The sequence below is a fragment of the Danio aesculapii genome, chromosome 11 (genome assembly GCF_903798145.1).
Source record: "Danio aesculapii chromosome 11, fDanAes4.1, whole genome shotgun sequence".
In the NCBI taxonomy this organism is placed as follows: Eukaryota; Metazoa; Chordata; class Actinopteri; order Cypriniformes; family Danionidae; genus Danio; species Danio aesculapii.
The window spans coordinates 23,232,905-23,248,640 of NC_079445.1; the positions used below are offsets into that span (position 1 = coordinate 23,232,905).

At 38.1% G+C, this 15,736-nt stretch overlaps 1 protein-coding gene across 5 annotated transcripts in view; it reads right to left on the reverse strand.

Annotated features, from left to right (window-relative positions):
- atp2b4 (ATPase plasma membrane Ca2+ transporting 4) overlaps positions 1-15,736 on the reverse strand; it is a 146,719-nt gene that overhangs the window by 58,760 nt on the left and 72,223 nt on the right. For 3 of the 5 annotated variants that reach the window (XM_056467843.1, XM_056467840.1, XM_056467839.1), the window contains exons 3-8: positions 15,049-15,246; positions 11,727-11,981; positions 11,077-11,202; positions 8,578-8,700; positions 6,363-6,398; positions 1,778-1,957 (exon numbers count right to left, since the gene is read on the reverse strand). In XM_056467843.1, the coding sequence (XP_056323818.1) occupies positions 1,778-1,957; positions 6,363-6,398; positions 8,578-8,700; positions 11,077-11,202; positions 11,727-11,981; positions 15,049-15,246 (918 nt within the window). The remainder of the gene's footprint in view (positions 1-1,777; positions 1,958-6,362; positions 6,399-8,577; positions 8,701-11,076; positions 11,203-11,726; positions 11,982-15,048; positions 15,247-15,736) is intronic. The other 2 variants (XM_056467842.1, XM_056467841.1) reach the window with 1 other exon arrangement.

Sequence of the window (15,736 nt, forward strand, 5' to 3'; positions counted from 1 at the left end):
CCATACTGGGTGACACTGTTTCTTTAAACAGCAAGTAAATCAAATCATGGGAACCAAGTGAACTAATTTATTGAAAGCATGTCTATGTGCTTTCGAATAAACAAACACATGGCTAATTAGTATAAACAATGTGCTGTTTTGTCAAGGCCTACATGACGACCCATCTAGTCCTTTAAATAAAGATATTGTATAACATTTATTTAAAAACTCAATTCCACAACGCAAACAAATTAATAAAAAGTGCTGCATTTTCTCACAACGCAAAAAAGTTATGAAAACGCCTGCATTCTCACAACAAGAATGGAACACAGTGAAAATGTTTCAAGGGCACCCTAAAACATGACGGACGCTACAGTGCGGTGACTATTGGCTGCGTCCGAAATCACCTACTGCTTAGTAGGCACTGCATTTGAATTTAAACGTAGAAAAATATGTTCTATACAATACGAATGTATGAATGGAACTTGGATGTACTAAATCGGACATTTTGTCATCATCACGTAACCTACCCACGCCAGTTACGTCAAAGTACCTTTGAGGCAAGGCATTTCACTCGGCGACCATCTTTGAAACGCCTCTTGCGCAGTATGCTCGGGCAGTTTATCTGAATAGGGAAACATTGAATTCGCCAAAATTGCTTGCCAAGCTTCCGATTCAATTTCATATTAGCAATCAACCATTTAATTAAACAACAAATGTCTCGTTAGTTTTATTTCTAAATGTTTGAATCAAACAAAATCTGCAGAAATTCACGTCTTGTTCGAGCGCCTCCCCTGGAGAATCATCAGTCAACAGCGATCGCTGATTGGCTCCTATACTAGAAGGCAGGGTTTTATTCACCATATTGACCATTACACTTTCCCCCTTCAAAACTATACAAGTGACATGTCTTGAGTATTCTATAGTCTTTGGTAGCGTCACTTCACTTTCATTAATGAATTCTCTCACGATGCATCATGGGATAGCGTAGAGTCCATTCGATGCGCACTTTAGAATCTCACCGGAAATAGTGTCATCCGGGTACTTCTCACATACTGTTTTTCGAATTCTATGAATTCGGATATACTACTCAGCTCGCATATTGTTTTTATTGTACTATATTTTATGCAAGTATACAATTTCGGACGCAGCTTATTGCTCAGTGAAGTTGTAAGTGATCTTAGTAATTTGTTTATTTTAACATCCTGATTCCCTTGACTTTTGTATTTTATTAGCCTAAACAACCCTAACCTAAGCAGACAGGTCAATCACGTATTAGGGTACCCTTCCTTTGTGCTCCGTGTTATTTGAAAGTGTTGTGAGAATTTGCAAGCGTTTTTGTCACTTGTTTGCGTTGTGAGAAAAAGCAGTGCGTTTTTTTTAAAATGTGTTTGCATTGTGAGAATTTGGAACACGTGTGCTGTCAAATGGATTTTCTCAATTTGCTGGTAATTTTTGTAATTGCATGGAGTTTTCTTAAATTGCAGCACGTTAAGCTCTCCTTGTCATCGTACAATGTGGTTAAATAAATGTATTAAAAAATAACAATATCAATGAATAATAATTGCATATTTTAGTGTTTTAAACCATCAATAATAAATCTCAATTTATCGACCAAGCAGATTATAAACAGTGATAAGCGTTTAAGAGAACCAATTCACAAATTCACCAACAACACAGTTATTGAAGTCTGAATCAGACATATTAAAACTAAAAAAGTAGAATAAGTATTAATAAAAAGTTTAATAAAAGACTACAGTTTGCTTAAAATTATTACTGTAATATATGGCATGCTAACCTGCTTTCCCAATCTGAACCGCTAGCCTGGTCAGCTTGCCCTGAAGGACAGATTTTTCTTTCTTGGTGACGTTAACCTTCTTTTTCTCCTTTTCTTCTTTCTCCTCCTTCTCTTCTGACTCCACACCTTCCTCGCTCTTCAGTGGTTGGATCTCCAGCGCGATGCCATCCTGTGTCTTAGCTGTGGGGGTTGATTTCAGGAGTGGTTATGGGAACAAGGGAAAGGAAACATGCCAAAAAAGATGGAGGGAGATGAGAGGTGGGGAGATGGCCAAAAGGGGAAGAGGGAAGGAGAGAATGGGCAGTTCAGTAACAGATAGTGGGCAAGTTATACAGTGGGTTCCAAAAGTTTTGTACAGAAGAATATATTAGAAGCACTTTTGTAATGTTAGTTGAATCTGGGCTGGTGAAGAGAAACTCTAAAATTCACTGAGCCATTGCCTGGCAGGTTAAGATGTGCACGGTGAATTCTGAGTGGGATCCAAGCAGCACATAGAACATTTTGATATAAATCGCACCCTATGTAGGTAACAACCTTCTTAGTACTGCTAAGAATATAAAGTTATGAAGAAATTCAAGTTCAACCCATAATTATATCTACACTACCTAACAAAAATCTTGTCGCCTATCTAAGTTTTAGGAACAACAAATACTAACTTGACATCTAGTTGATCCTTTGGTATCAGAAGTGGCTTATATGAAAGGCAAAGACCTCTAGATTACGCTTATTTGAACAAAATAGAATATGATCATGTCTTGATTTTTAATTATTTAACTGGGACAGTAAGGTCTGACTTTGCTTAGACAAAAGTCTTGTTACTTAAAACAATGAAAAGTATAGAATATAAAGTCATGGTGCAGTGGAAAAATAATTAATATTGTGTATGACTCCCATGAGCTTGGAAGACTGCATCCATACATCTCTGCAATGAATAATAACATATTAAGTAATCTAAAATGGCAAAGAATGCGTTTTTGAAGGACTCCCAGAGTTCATCAAGATTCTTTGGATTCATCTTTAAAGGCTCCTCCATCCTCAATCACCCCACACATGTTCAATAATGTTCATGTCTAGTGACTGGGCTGGCTAATCCTGGAGCACATTAACATTCTTTGCTTTCAGAAACTTTGATGTGGAGGCTGAGGTATGAGAAGCTCCTGCTGAAGATCGTGCCCTCCCCTGTAATTTATAATGTAATGGGCAGCACAAACATCTTGATACCTCAGGCTGTTGATGTTGCCATCCACTCTGCAGATCTTTCGCACACCTCCATACTGAATGTAACCCCAAACCATGTTTTTTCCTTCACCAAACTTGACTGATTTCTCTAAGAATCTTGGGTCCATGTGGGTTCCAATAGGTCTTCTGCAGTATTTGTGATGATTGGGATACAGTTTAACAGATGATTCATCTGAAAAACCTACCTTCACTTACTTTTCCAAATTATCAACTAGAAGTCAAGTTATTACAACTGGGATCGACGACAATACTTTTGTCAGGTAATGTAAAAATTATATTCAACTAGCAATGAAAATTACTTTTCTGTTTGTTTTTTTATTAGCTAACAGCTAAAAGCTAATATAATTGGCAATTCTATTTCAATTTTTTTCTATGGCTTTTATTACTGTTCTATCATGACTACTGTGTTCAATTTACTTTTAAAGCAACTTATTAAAACATTATACCATTAATGGTACCAAAACTGGAAAAGATGTAAAGGTAATTATGAATTTTAAGAATAAAAAAGGACATACTCAATGCAAACCAACAGCTAATTAAAAAAAAAAAAAAGAAAGCAAGAAAACAAACCATTTCTTTTTTGATGTTAACATTGGAAACTTTAAGAGTTTTAATTCAATTGCACTACTGGCAGGGCTAAAATGACATATTATATTACCCAATTTCCTACTGAAATAGAAACTTAATGGAGTCAAAGATTCAATTCAGCCACTTTGCCGTGGACAGACATTGATCCCTCACCGCCAATTCCCATTAAGTGTCCATTTTAAAAGATTCAAAGCGGCCAAGTCATTTTCGTATCGCTGTTAGCCTATGTATCATCTCGAACCTGGTATGTATCAGGTAAAAGTGAAGTTCTCTGAGGTCGAGTTTGAGAAGCGGTCCAAGAGCCTACCTGACCACCAGTCACAACAAACAACTGACCAGAACTGACAGAGCTGACCAGAACGACCACACATGAATCAGGGATTGATGGACGGACTGACTGTCTGACTGACAACACGAACAGAGGCACGCACGACGAACAGGAGAGTGATTTACAAACAACTTAAAAACAGAAAAAGAAAAAAACAAAACAATCCAAACAGCCAGAGATACAACCACCACGAGAAAAACAAGGACCAAGAGGTAGACGAAAAAGATCAGAGATTTTGGTTTATTTTTCCTCTCCCAAAAGAGAGAGTGCGATACCAGAGACAGACAGTAAAGGAGAAAGAAAAAGGTCAAAATGTTGACCAAGAGAAGAGTGAACAAGACAGCATGAAGTCCTGAGCCACACCCTAGAAAGAAGCAACAGTGAGAAAAACAAAGAGCTAAAGTAAAGAAACGGACAAAAACAACAATCCACAGCCGGTCCATTTTGCAAGGGTGCAACTCCCACGTAAGCCACGCCCCTAAGCATTACATTATTATCGTAAACCATCTATGAAAACTACGAACGTGCATCTGTACAAAGACTCTGCATATGAACTAATCAGAAGTCAATAAGACCTTGTTCATAACTCACTATCCATTCGATATACATTTTCCAAACAAAACAGGATATTCAATAAAATAGTAGTCCATCAGGAATTGATTAGGTTGTGAAAAGTCTCATACAAGAAGCAAGACCTGATCATGACCAGGTGAAGACACTGGTTAGACATTCCCCCAGTGTTTAGCCAATTCCAACTTGTGTAAGTGCTTGAGACCAAGGGCAAAAGGAAGGAGATCTGAGCAGACAAAATGAGCGGTTCTGTCTGGAGCAGATGCTCAGTCCCCGAGCGCTACAGGGAGTGGGGCTGAGGAGGGGTTGTTGGGGTCAGTTAGGGCAGAGTGGGCACACTCAGAAACACAGTACAAATGTTCACAGATGACCCAGGCAAAGATAGTTTGCTTTGAGGAGAAAAAAAATAGAAAACTAAAAGACATGTTAGAGGATAAAGTGCAAATGTTAGAAATATATTCATTAGGGTTTGTCCATTTCAATGCGTTCACTTACAAGAATAATAATATCCAGGCTTGTCATTTGAAGGTTTTGTACAGTGGAGATAAAATTGCCATCTTTGAGCTTAAAACACTGGTCAATTATGTTGGACTAGGATATTTCTTTAGTGATAGTGACGCAACTCTTGCTTGAGATTTGTTTCAATAATGGCATAAAGTATGAAAAATATCTAAATCTAAAAGTGTTGGCTTGCCCACGCAGCTAGACATTTCTGTTTGAGACAGAAAAGGCGCGTGTCCACCGAAGTATTTATTTGGTCGTTTCCAATGAAAGTGGTAATTTTTTTAGAATACCAACAGCTTGGCAAAGTGCTGAGTGTGCGTTTTGAGCTCTTCCTTTTTAGAAGCATCGACAGTTGAAAAGCACTGGTGTTTTCAGCTGCCCAAAAATGCATTGGTTGACATATGACCTAATAGCCATTTAGACTAAAGGTATTTACACACTGATGCTCAAAATTTGACTTCGCATAACGCATAGTAAAATAACATTAATTAAAATGGTGCAAAAAAACTTAATAAAAAGAATAATAATAAAGAAATAAAAAATTGCTATATAATTTAGTACATATTTTAGTAGTGATGCTTTATTTCCTCATCTTCGAAAAAATAAAAAATGGAAATATTGTGTCCATCTAATCCAGTCATAAAGAGGAAGAAATGTTCCCCTTCTTTATAAAAAAATCTGAACAGTATTATGCTCAAATTGAGGAAAGTAGTGGCATTTTCAATGGAAACAAAATGAGACTATTTATTTTTTAATGAGCAAACATTTCGGACTCCGTGTGCAATAACCTTAATAGTAATGAAGCTTTCATTTCAGCATCATTACTCCAGTCTTGGTTTATTCAAGAGTTTATGTTTATCCTAATCTTAAATTAATTCAATTATTATTTTAATTGTCATTACTGTTTTGTTGTGTGTCTGCAGCAACAAGTTGTCCATAGCAATTTTCCTTTCAAGGGCAATAAAGTATACTACCTCTATAATTATGGTTACTGACTTTCGATCGATTAGACCCATTTGTACTTTATCCCAATATGCTTTAATAATAAGAATAATAACCCAAAATTATTACTGAATTCTATTCTTTAATCTTAGATTAATTGTGATTCATTGTTAAGAGGAGCTGCGGATAAGTCTTCTGGCTGCTTAGTGCCGTTTCCAGCAGGTGAGAGTTGCACCCTTTGATAGGTAAAGCGAGGCGAGAAGCTCCCCCGGGCTCAGCAGGAAGGGGTAAGCAACAGCGTGAAAGACAGAGAGAGAAAGTGAGCGAGTGAGTGAGTGGGACTGACACGAGACTCCGAGACTTGCTGCTGAATGGGGAGGGGGAAAGGGGGGGAAAGGGAGTGGGTAAGGTTACCTTTGTTGCGATTTTCAGGGGGTCCTTGTTTTTTACCTGTTTAAAACGAGAGAGAGAGGGCGGAGGGCTGATATAACATGGCTCAAAGTAAATAAATCAAAGACAGAAGAAAAGAAGGAAACACAACAACAAAAGAATAAAAAACTAGATAAGTAACACTACATTACATGAGTATATGTGGGATTGGATGCGTCATCTATAGAAAAAAAGACAAGGACTGGAGGGTCTTTATGCAGGGTACACTGACGGCTCGGTCATTGTGTTTGACTGTGGCATACAGCTGACAAAACCTCATTTGGATTTAGCGGTTTCACACATTTCTATGCTTGCATCACAAACTACGATAATGCCAACATGGTTTGGCTGAAACTGAAAAGCAGTTCTTTTCGATTGACATTCGACAGAAAGATATTCTTAGAGGACGAGGGGGAAGGGAAAATTACAGCAATTATTTAACTAACAGACAATGGCTGAACTGTCGTTACACCAAAAATGGAAGAATCAAAATATTAAGTTTAGGCTTAAAGGGCAGTGAAACAACAAACCATTTGGACCCGTTTGGCTGTTGAATTAGGTGCTGATCCAACAAACAGGAACATGACAGATACAGTGAGAGCTGACAGCAAGTGCTGTCAGGTTTTGACATACCCTGGAGGACCAGAAGAGCCAGTGCATGCAGAAGGGACAAACTTCATGCTAAAATAACAGGAATCACTGTTTCTTTGACAGTTTAACTAGCATGATCATCTCTTGTATTAGCAAGTGTAGCATTCACGTTTTTTTAAATACATTTAACTCATAAGAAATAACTAGCTCGATTTAGCATGAGCTAACAGACTTGAGGCTGATTTATACTTCAAGCGCACGCATATGCTCCGGCGCAGCCTTCGCATGGTCGCATACCCCTCGCCGTGGCCGACACTGACGCGCACCTTTTAAAAAATGTAAAGCCTGGTTGATACTTCTGCGTTGTGTGATTGGCGTGACCCTTGGCGCCTGCCTTGCACGTTGTCGTGCATTTACACTTCTGCTTGCTGTTTGTGTTGCTCTGCAATAACACTTCCAAAATGCTAGCTGGTTATGTTTTTCTGAGTCGAGTTTCTTCGCTGGTGTTTTGTTTTTATGAATGATACCTTAATGAAGAAGCGGCTCAAACTCATTCATTTTGAGGCGGGAACCGGCGGACGGGCAAAAGCTTTAATCATAAGGTAAACAAAAAACAAAAGTTTCTATCTGGAGCTCCTTCATGGGACTTCACTCAACATTTGTAAACACTCGCTCCAACGGGTTCGTGCAGCTCTCGGTCCCGCCCTCAGCGCTTCCAAGCCGACCAATCACAGAGCTTGCCACACCCATCATTGCGACGTGCAGTTACATCTTTTGAGAGGTGCGCGATGGCCAAGGCGAGGGCTATGCGTCCATGCGCAGGCTGCGCCGGAGCATACGCGTGCGCTTGATGCAGAAGTATAAATCAGTCTTTACTACACTTCGCAACAATGCGAAGTACAAGCTCTGGGATTGGTCGGCTTGGTAGCGCTGACGAGTGTGGGCGGGAAAGAGTCGCGCGAACACGTTGGAGAAAACACGACACAGAGGAATATAAAAACCTCACTACCAACTAGCGTTCAGAAGTGTTACTGCAGAGCAACTCAAACAGCATGCAGAGTATAAATGCACGGCAACACACAAGGCATGCACCGTGGGTCACGCCGATCAGTCAACACTGAAGTATAAACCAGGCTTTAGCATAGACAAAAGTCATGCTAAGATATCGGTTTCTTTGACAGTTAATTTTCATGATCATCTCTTATATTTGCAAGTGTAACATTTACTTTTTTTATACATTTGGCTCATTAGAAATAACTAGCTTAAACTTAGCACTTGAGCTAACAGAGGAAAAAAATGGAGTAAAAGAAAAAACTAAATCAAACTTATAAGATAAAAGAGTTAGTACAATGGAAAGTGACTCAAGGGGCATTGTACATCTCTCCACTAACTGCGATTATTGCCTAAAATAATGGCAAATTGTAACCATGGCAGAGGGTTTCAGAAAAGCCGGCGTTTTGGGGGAGGGAGACAGTTCAGCAGATCAGGTAAATAGCTCTTACCTCTGGCTGGCTGATGGCGGGTAACCTCCCAACTAGAGAGGCAGACTGGTTTACTCACTCAAAGAGAAAGCTATCTAAATGTGAATGAAAGTGCTTCAAGTTCTCACCTTTCTTCACCTTCTTCTCCTCATCCTCACCGGCGCCCAACAGGGTGAAAATGATTCCAGTCTGAGAATTCAGGCCCACGGCTGAGACCACCATTCTGCCAGATCCTTCCATCACATGAGTTCCTGAATGAAGGCAGAAAGAAAAAGACATAGCCATAAAGGTCAATACATATATCATAACATAAATCAATTACTCTTGATGACAGATTCTAAACGCTAACATAAGCACGAACAAAATATTGCATTTATTAACAAATATAATGATTAGCATTATGTACATGTTGTTCTAAATCACGTTTATGATTTACTTAAAGTCAATAAGGTATATGCACAGCCAGTGTTTCTTCCCATACCGATAAACTTCAGGTGAAATCTTAATGTGATTTTTTTTTCAATTTTATACGGTTCCTTATACAGCATCGATGTTATACTGTAATTAAAATATAATCAGTTAAATAGACTTCAGCGTTTATTTAGTTGTTCAAGCGTAAAACGAGTTTAAAAAGTTGTTTCTACGCACTGGCCTGTCAGGATTAACAGTCTAGCACAGAAGCTCCATTAAATATCCTGGGGTAAAATAAATGTTCGTATTTTAAAGACATGACAGGTAAAATGTAATTTAATGCAGTGCTTCTTGTACATTATGAGACCCACTTAATATTGCATATTACTTATCCAGTGGAGATTGTTGATTTTTAAAGAAAACAGACCTTTAACACGCAGATTTTGTAATGGCATACAGTTCACAGGAAGCCCTTGACCCAGGTTACTGAAAAATTAAAAGTCCTTCCACATACTTCTGCATACACCCTATTAAATAGTGGTTTTATATATTTATTGTCAAAACTTGATGCTTTTAAAATTGTTATTTCTAATAATTAAATGCATTGATTTAATAAAAAACAAACTTACAGTAGGGTGCAATAATGTGATATAGTCTACAGACAAAAGCTCAAAGTGGCTCAAGAGGGAAGCCATCCAACCTAGTGATTGTCATCTAACTTCAACTGAGTACTAACAATCTTTTGTATCCAAAAAGAAAAGAGCAAACACCACACTTATACACCAACGGTGTAGAACTCAAAAATCATGAACCTTTATCTCCCTACTAAAATCTCCAGAGAGTGATTTATCTTTCCTAAAATATTGGTTTCCAGGATGTTGTGAGCAAACAGACTTTTGCGTACAACATGCATTTTTATGAACTTAAATATGAGCTGTCTGTAAGATCCTTCACCAATTTGTGAACAAATAAATAACATAAGTAAAAGATATGTTCGCTGAATTGTTAGGTTTTCTATGAAAGCCTGTAGATTTAAATACAAAACTGCAAATGGTGTGAAAACATCTAAATGACTATGATCAGATGCTTTCTTAACTACTGTTTTTCCACCAAACTATATAAAATATATAAAATAATATATAAAATATATGGCTTTGATTTTCATATATAGAATTTATTTTTATTTTATAAATGGATTTTATATATGGATAGTTGTTAACAGTATGATCACTAATTTGTTGCTAACATTCTGTTGCTAACAACCACAAACAAACTTTAAAATCAAAAAGCAGCCTTTAGAAAATAAAATACATCTTTATATTTATAGGACAGCTTTAAAGATATCCTGTAAATGAATAGTGCTGATGCAAGGCAGTATAGACTAGTCTCACTTAAAACAAAAGTAAAGTCTTGATCGGAAGGTTGATACACGACAACTTAAAAAGCAGAATGTGCGCTTAAGCAAAGAACTTAACACCAAGGCTGGTCCAGCGGGATTGTTTCCATAGAGTACTGTAAGTCTCTTTAGACAAAAGCATGTGCTAAATGGCTGCTTACTTTCTAAATGACGACACTTCAAACAGAAGCAACAGGTCTGAGTGGTTTCTAAAAAGACTAGGGCCTTCATTCTTTACCAATTGAAGTTGGGTCCAAAACGTATTTATAGAATAAAAAATAATGTAGAATTATATACTATTGTATTGTATTGTTTTATATTGTATTTTCATATTATACATTTATTTATTTATTTATTATTTTTTTAATGCAATATCATCAGCATTGGCTATATTCATGGCAAAACCTACACTACATAAACAATATATAACAATCATATCAGTTTTTTTAACAAACATATATACAAAAACAAAACATTGAAAACAGTCATATACAATCTTTTAGTTTATTTAAAGATAAATATTCTAAAATTGTTCCAAAAGACACATTTTCACAAATTTCCGTTAAAATATCTCCTGGATACAAACATTCTCTAATGTATTTTTATATTACCAGAACAGGATGAAAATATATGATCATATTGGTGCATGTGTGTAGTTTTCTCTTTATTAAGAGAAAAAAAAAGATTGTATTTGTTGTTTGTTTGCTTGTTTTAAACAAATTCTAAGATTGTAATACTTTCCAGTTCTAATCTCAGAATGCAGTTTCTTGCATGCTACAACGAAAGCTAGCTTAAAGAGGATCTAGACGCTCCATCTCACCAGAAAGGAGCATGGGGTCCTTTTCCAGTGATTTGCGGACCTGATCGGACTCCCCAGTCAGGGAGCTTTCATCAATTTTCAAGTCATTACCCTGGATCAAGATACCATCAGCGGGGAGAAGGTCACCTGATGGAAAAGAACATGGGGTATTGAACAACTGTGGGATGACATTCAGAGAGATGGAGAGAGGAAGAGATACAGAGAAAGACACATTCAGCAATTTAGCAAGTGAAGAGAAGCAGAAGCTGGTTTGGCGACCATGACGACGGATCTCTCCTGTGCCTCTTGGACACCCCACGCGTTGCCCACGTCGCAGGCACCAAGAGCAGCAGCAGAGTGACTCACGCAAGCCGGTAAGCATGAGTCATGAGCCAAGCTTTGTGTCTCAGAGAAGACTGGCAGTCACATATGATCTGTCACAACCGCTGGTGAATTCAATGAGAAACCCGCCTCTGAGGTTTAATAAAAAAAAAAAACGAAAGACTTCTGGGGAGAAAACCACGCTTTATAAATGCCAAAGCTCTCATAAAACACAAATATGGCAGATATCACTGAAAACGGCGATGTGTCACATCTAGATCCATCACTCTGTGGAGTTAATTCAACAAGTTCCTACAATATTTCTTCTGCTGTCAGAAGTGAACCCTCACCGTATTTGATTTGTGCGATATCTCCCACGACGATTTCAGCCACCGGGATCTGGATAACCTGACCTTTGCGGATCACTGTGAACTTTTGCTCCTGCTCAATGCGGCTCTGCAGCCCACGGAACTGTTTTTCCTTGCTCCAATCATTAAAGGCCGTCACCAGAACCACGATAATAACAGAGAACAAGATGGCAGCACCTTCAATCCAACCTGCTTGGGATTCACCTTCGTCCGCTACAGCTCCCGCTTCGCCACAGTCTGAAATAGAAAATACACACAAAAAAAGAAAGAAATCATTAATCTGTGATCAAGATCTTTATATGGTCAATTTAAACTAAACACGTTCTTTAAAGTCCACATGAACCGGAAGCTGCAACCATTTTTTTTTTTTGTATTGTGATGTATGAGGCGCCGGAGTGGACAAAAGTCAAGCGAACACAGAGAGCCCGAGTATGCGCAAGAGAGACCGAATGTGCGCGCGATGGAGACCGATTATTGGCGCACGAGTGCTGGCAGGCGAAAGAGACTGAGAGACTATTAAACTCGGTCTCTCTTGCGCACACTCAGTGTCTCTCACACGTACATTCAGTCTCCGGCGCCTCACGAGTGATGCAGTCCTCTGAGAAACAGAATATTAAATGAGATAGAAGTGGGTGTGGCTTGTTTTTTTCTACTGTGATCTGATTGGATGTAGCAAAGTAGGCATTTTATTCAGGAAAAAGAGAGTTTTAGAAGAGTTATTACAGCCTAACAGACTCCTCATTTCTGTTTGCTCCCAAAAGTGACAGTTAAAGGGGTGTTGTTAAATGTTAGCCACACCAAATACCCAAGACATATGTAATCTGAGAATCTGACTGAAAACAACATGAAGTGCATTTTCAGATGTCAATTAAAGATTACTTGAGCTAACTTTTTTCTTAATGACATGCACAGATGAATTGTTCACCTTAAGGCCCATTTCCACTGAGTGGTACGGTTCGGTTTGGTTTGGTACGCTTTAATAGCCGTTTCCACTGTCAAAAAGCGTACCGAACCGTACCGTACCACTTTTTCGGCACCCTTTCAAAAGGGTACCAAACACGAGAAAGGGTACCAAAAGGCGGAGCTAGACGTGCAACTGAACGCTATTGGTTTACAGAGATACATCATTCGCTTATGCAACAAGCCAGAATGAAAACAAAAAAAAACGCCATGTTTGAAATACACGCACAGCCGAGAGATTACAGCGGAATTATTTATATATATATATATATATATATATATATATATATATATATATATATATATATATATATATATATATATAATAACCCGGGCTCAAACAAACCTTGTCGTCGTCTTGATAAACAGCCACAAAGCCATGGAGTAGAGCAAATTTACCCTGTGCCGCGTAGTTTTTTTACGAGGCAGTCTGAAGTGCGAGCGGTTTCGCTTTCTTCCTTGCGCTCGCCGCGCGTCTATATCTGAAATAACAAACTTCTTGAGCTGATGATAATAACCTGCACTTGATTATTGGCGTGCTTTTGAAACCCGATCCTGTCAGACACTGACAAACGCGAGAGTGAAGCGCGGAAAAAACAAAGGAGAAGCCGGAAAAAAAGGAGCACATTCTTTTTTTCAGCAAACGTGAACAAACTGCCTTATTTAACTATTATTATTATTATCACCTTTTGGACTAATATGAATTCAGAATGATGGAATTGTTCTCTAACAGAGGCTACATGTGCTGCTGAAGATTACAGACACAGATGAGAGGTTTTCACTGACTGTAGGCTATATTTTGTGTTGTTTTTGAACCTAAATACGGACGAAATGTCTGCTATATGTAGTTTTTCTGTAATTGATAACATATCGGAGACTGTAAGGGGCTGTATGTGTTTATATATGTTCATTTATTTATTTATTTAATATAATTACAGACGTTACAGTAGGCTGTTTCGCACTGTCATTGATCTGCAGTTATAATCAACTCATGTTCATTGAAAGGTTAGTAATAAACATTTCTACACAAGTATTTATGTGTATGAAGCATCTGTTTTGTGAGAAGTGCTTTTCATATGATATGTGAATGACCTGTACAGCTTTATTGTAGACATTTCCTCCAGCGAGAATGACGTCGACTGAAACTTTCTGTCATACACCACGCCCACCAAAAGGGTACCCTTGTTAGTGGAAATGCAAGCCTGATAAAGGTGACCCGTACCAAACCGAACCGTGCCGTACCACTCAGTGGAAACGAGCCATTAAAACTAGCAACGTGAGCTAACAAAATCATACGACTAGCTTTGATTTCATTTGTACTTTAAACAGGTCCAAAATCTTTTAGAGCATTAAGTGCAGCTGCGCACTCATGATATATCAGCGTCTCATCTTCATAAGTTTCCTCATGCCAGCAACATGTTTTATCACAGATTTGCACTTCATTGACCCAATTTCCTTCTTGACAACTTGTTGACAGTCTAAGGTCATCCTTGTTGCTTGAGCCATATGGTTAATAGGAACACTCCTCAGTTGTAGCCAAATTCAAGTTATCCAGCATTCGGAGAAGTACTTATTAACTAAAGTCCCAAATGGGGCCATTATTAAAACATAAGACGCCAAAAAGTTGAGTCACTTATAAAGTCAGGATCAAAATGAAAAACATGAAACTGTTCTCTGAACATTAAAGACTGAAGATACTCAGAGCTTAATCTCCAAAGCTACTTAAACCCAACGAAAGACTACTATACTAGAAGAAATCCCAATAGTTTGGAGTATATGCCATTTCAAATGTACAGTGCCTGTAGAAAATCATCATAGCCCTTTGAAATAATTACTTTACTTATCATACAGCCTGAAACAAACACATTCAAAACTACTTTTTCAGCATTTGTAATGTTTTTGTAGCCTCCTAATCTGTGGAACTTTATCCTGAAGGTCTTTTGAAAGCATGGTGTAACACAAATAAACAAGTAAAGTATAGATTTTCACAGGATATGATGATTTTTTATAGGCATTGTATATACTGATAGTTTAAATTCATCTTATTAAGGAAGCTACTTACTGGCATGGCATTCCTCTGGCATGTGGTAGAAGTACAGGGCGTGAGCAATTATTGCTGCCACCTCCAAAATAATAAGCGTGACATCTTGCAGTGGCTCCCAAATCACATTCCAAATAACTTTTCCAGCCTTTGTAATGATTTTGTAGCTTTCTCCTAGCATGTGCCTTTCTACAACTTTATCCTGAAGGTCTTTTGAAAGCAGGGTGTAATGCGAGTAAAGATATAGATTTTCCACTATAGGCACTGTACATACTGATTGTTTAAATTCTGATCGGTGCTTACCTTCGTTGTCTCCCTCTGGTGGGTGGTAGAAAGACAGGGCGAGAGAAATGATGGCTGCCACCTCCAGAATAATAAGGGTGACATCCTGCAGGGCCTCCCATACCAACTGCAGAAAAGTCTTGGGCTTCTTCGGGGGGATGAAGTTTTTGCCAAACGATGTATGCCGCTTTTCTAAATCAGCAGGGTTACCGGAGAGTCCTGCAAAACATGAAAACATTATTAGCATAAAAGATGCCGTTCTAAATTTGAAATCTGACAGATAATACCAGATAATACGTGTAAATGCAAATGACTGCAATTAATATTAATGCAGAAGGTCTGTACCTCAATGCTGAATGAACTTTGGCTTAGCACATGGTTTATTGGATAAGAAATAAACTGGGTCACCATAATGTGCTGGAATTAGCTCTTTGAATATAGTTTGAATTGCACAAAAAGTGCTGACGTTCACTGTGTACCACCTTATTTTTTTGGCTCATTTGCCTTTTAGACCATAGCGGTCGCAGACAAATGAGATGTATCGATATAAAGCCAACATCATTTGTTTTCCTTTGTGCATAATTCAAAAAACAAAATCAGAAGTGGCAAGGACAGCAAGTCCAACTAATCACACGCCCGGATTCATTTAATGCGGAAACAATTAAACATATCTGGCTAACACCTATGAATTTTAAAAAGCTCTCCACGC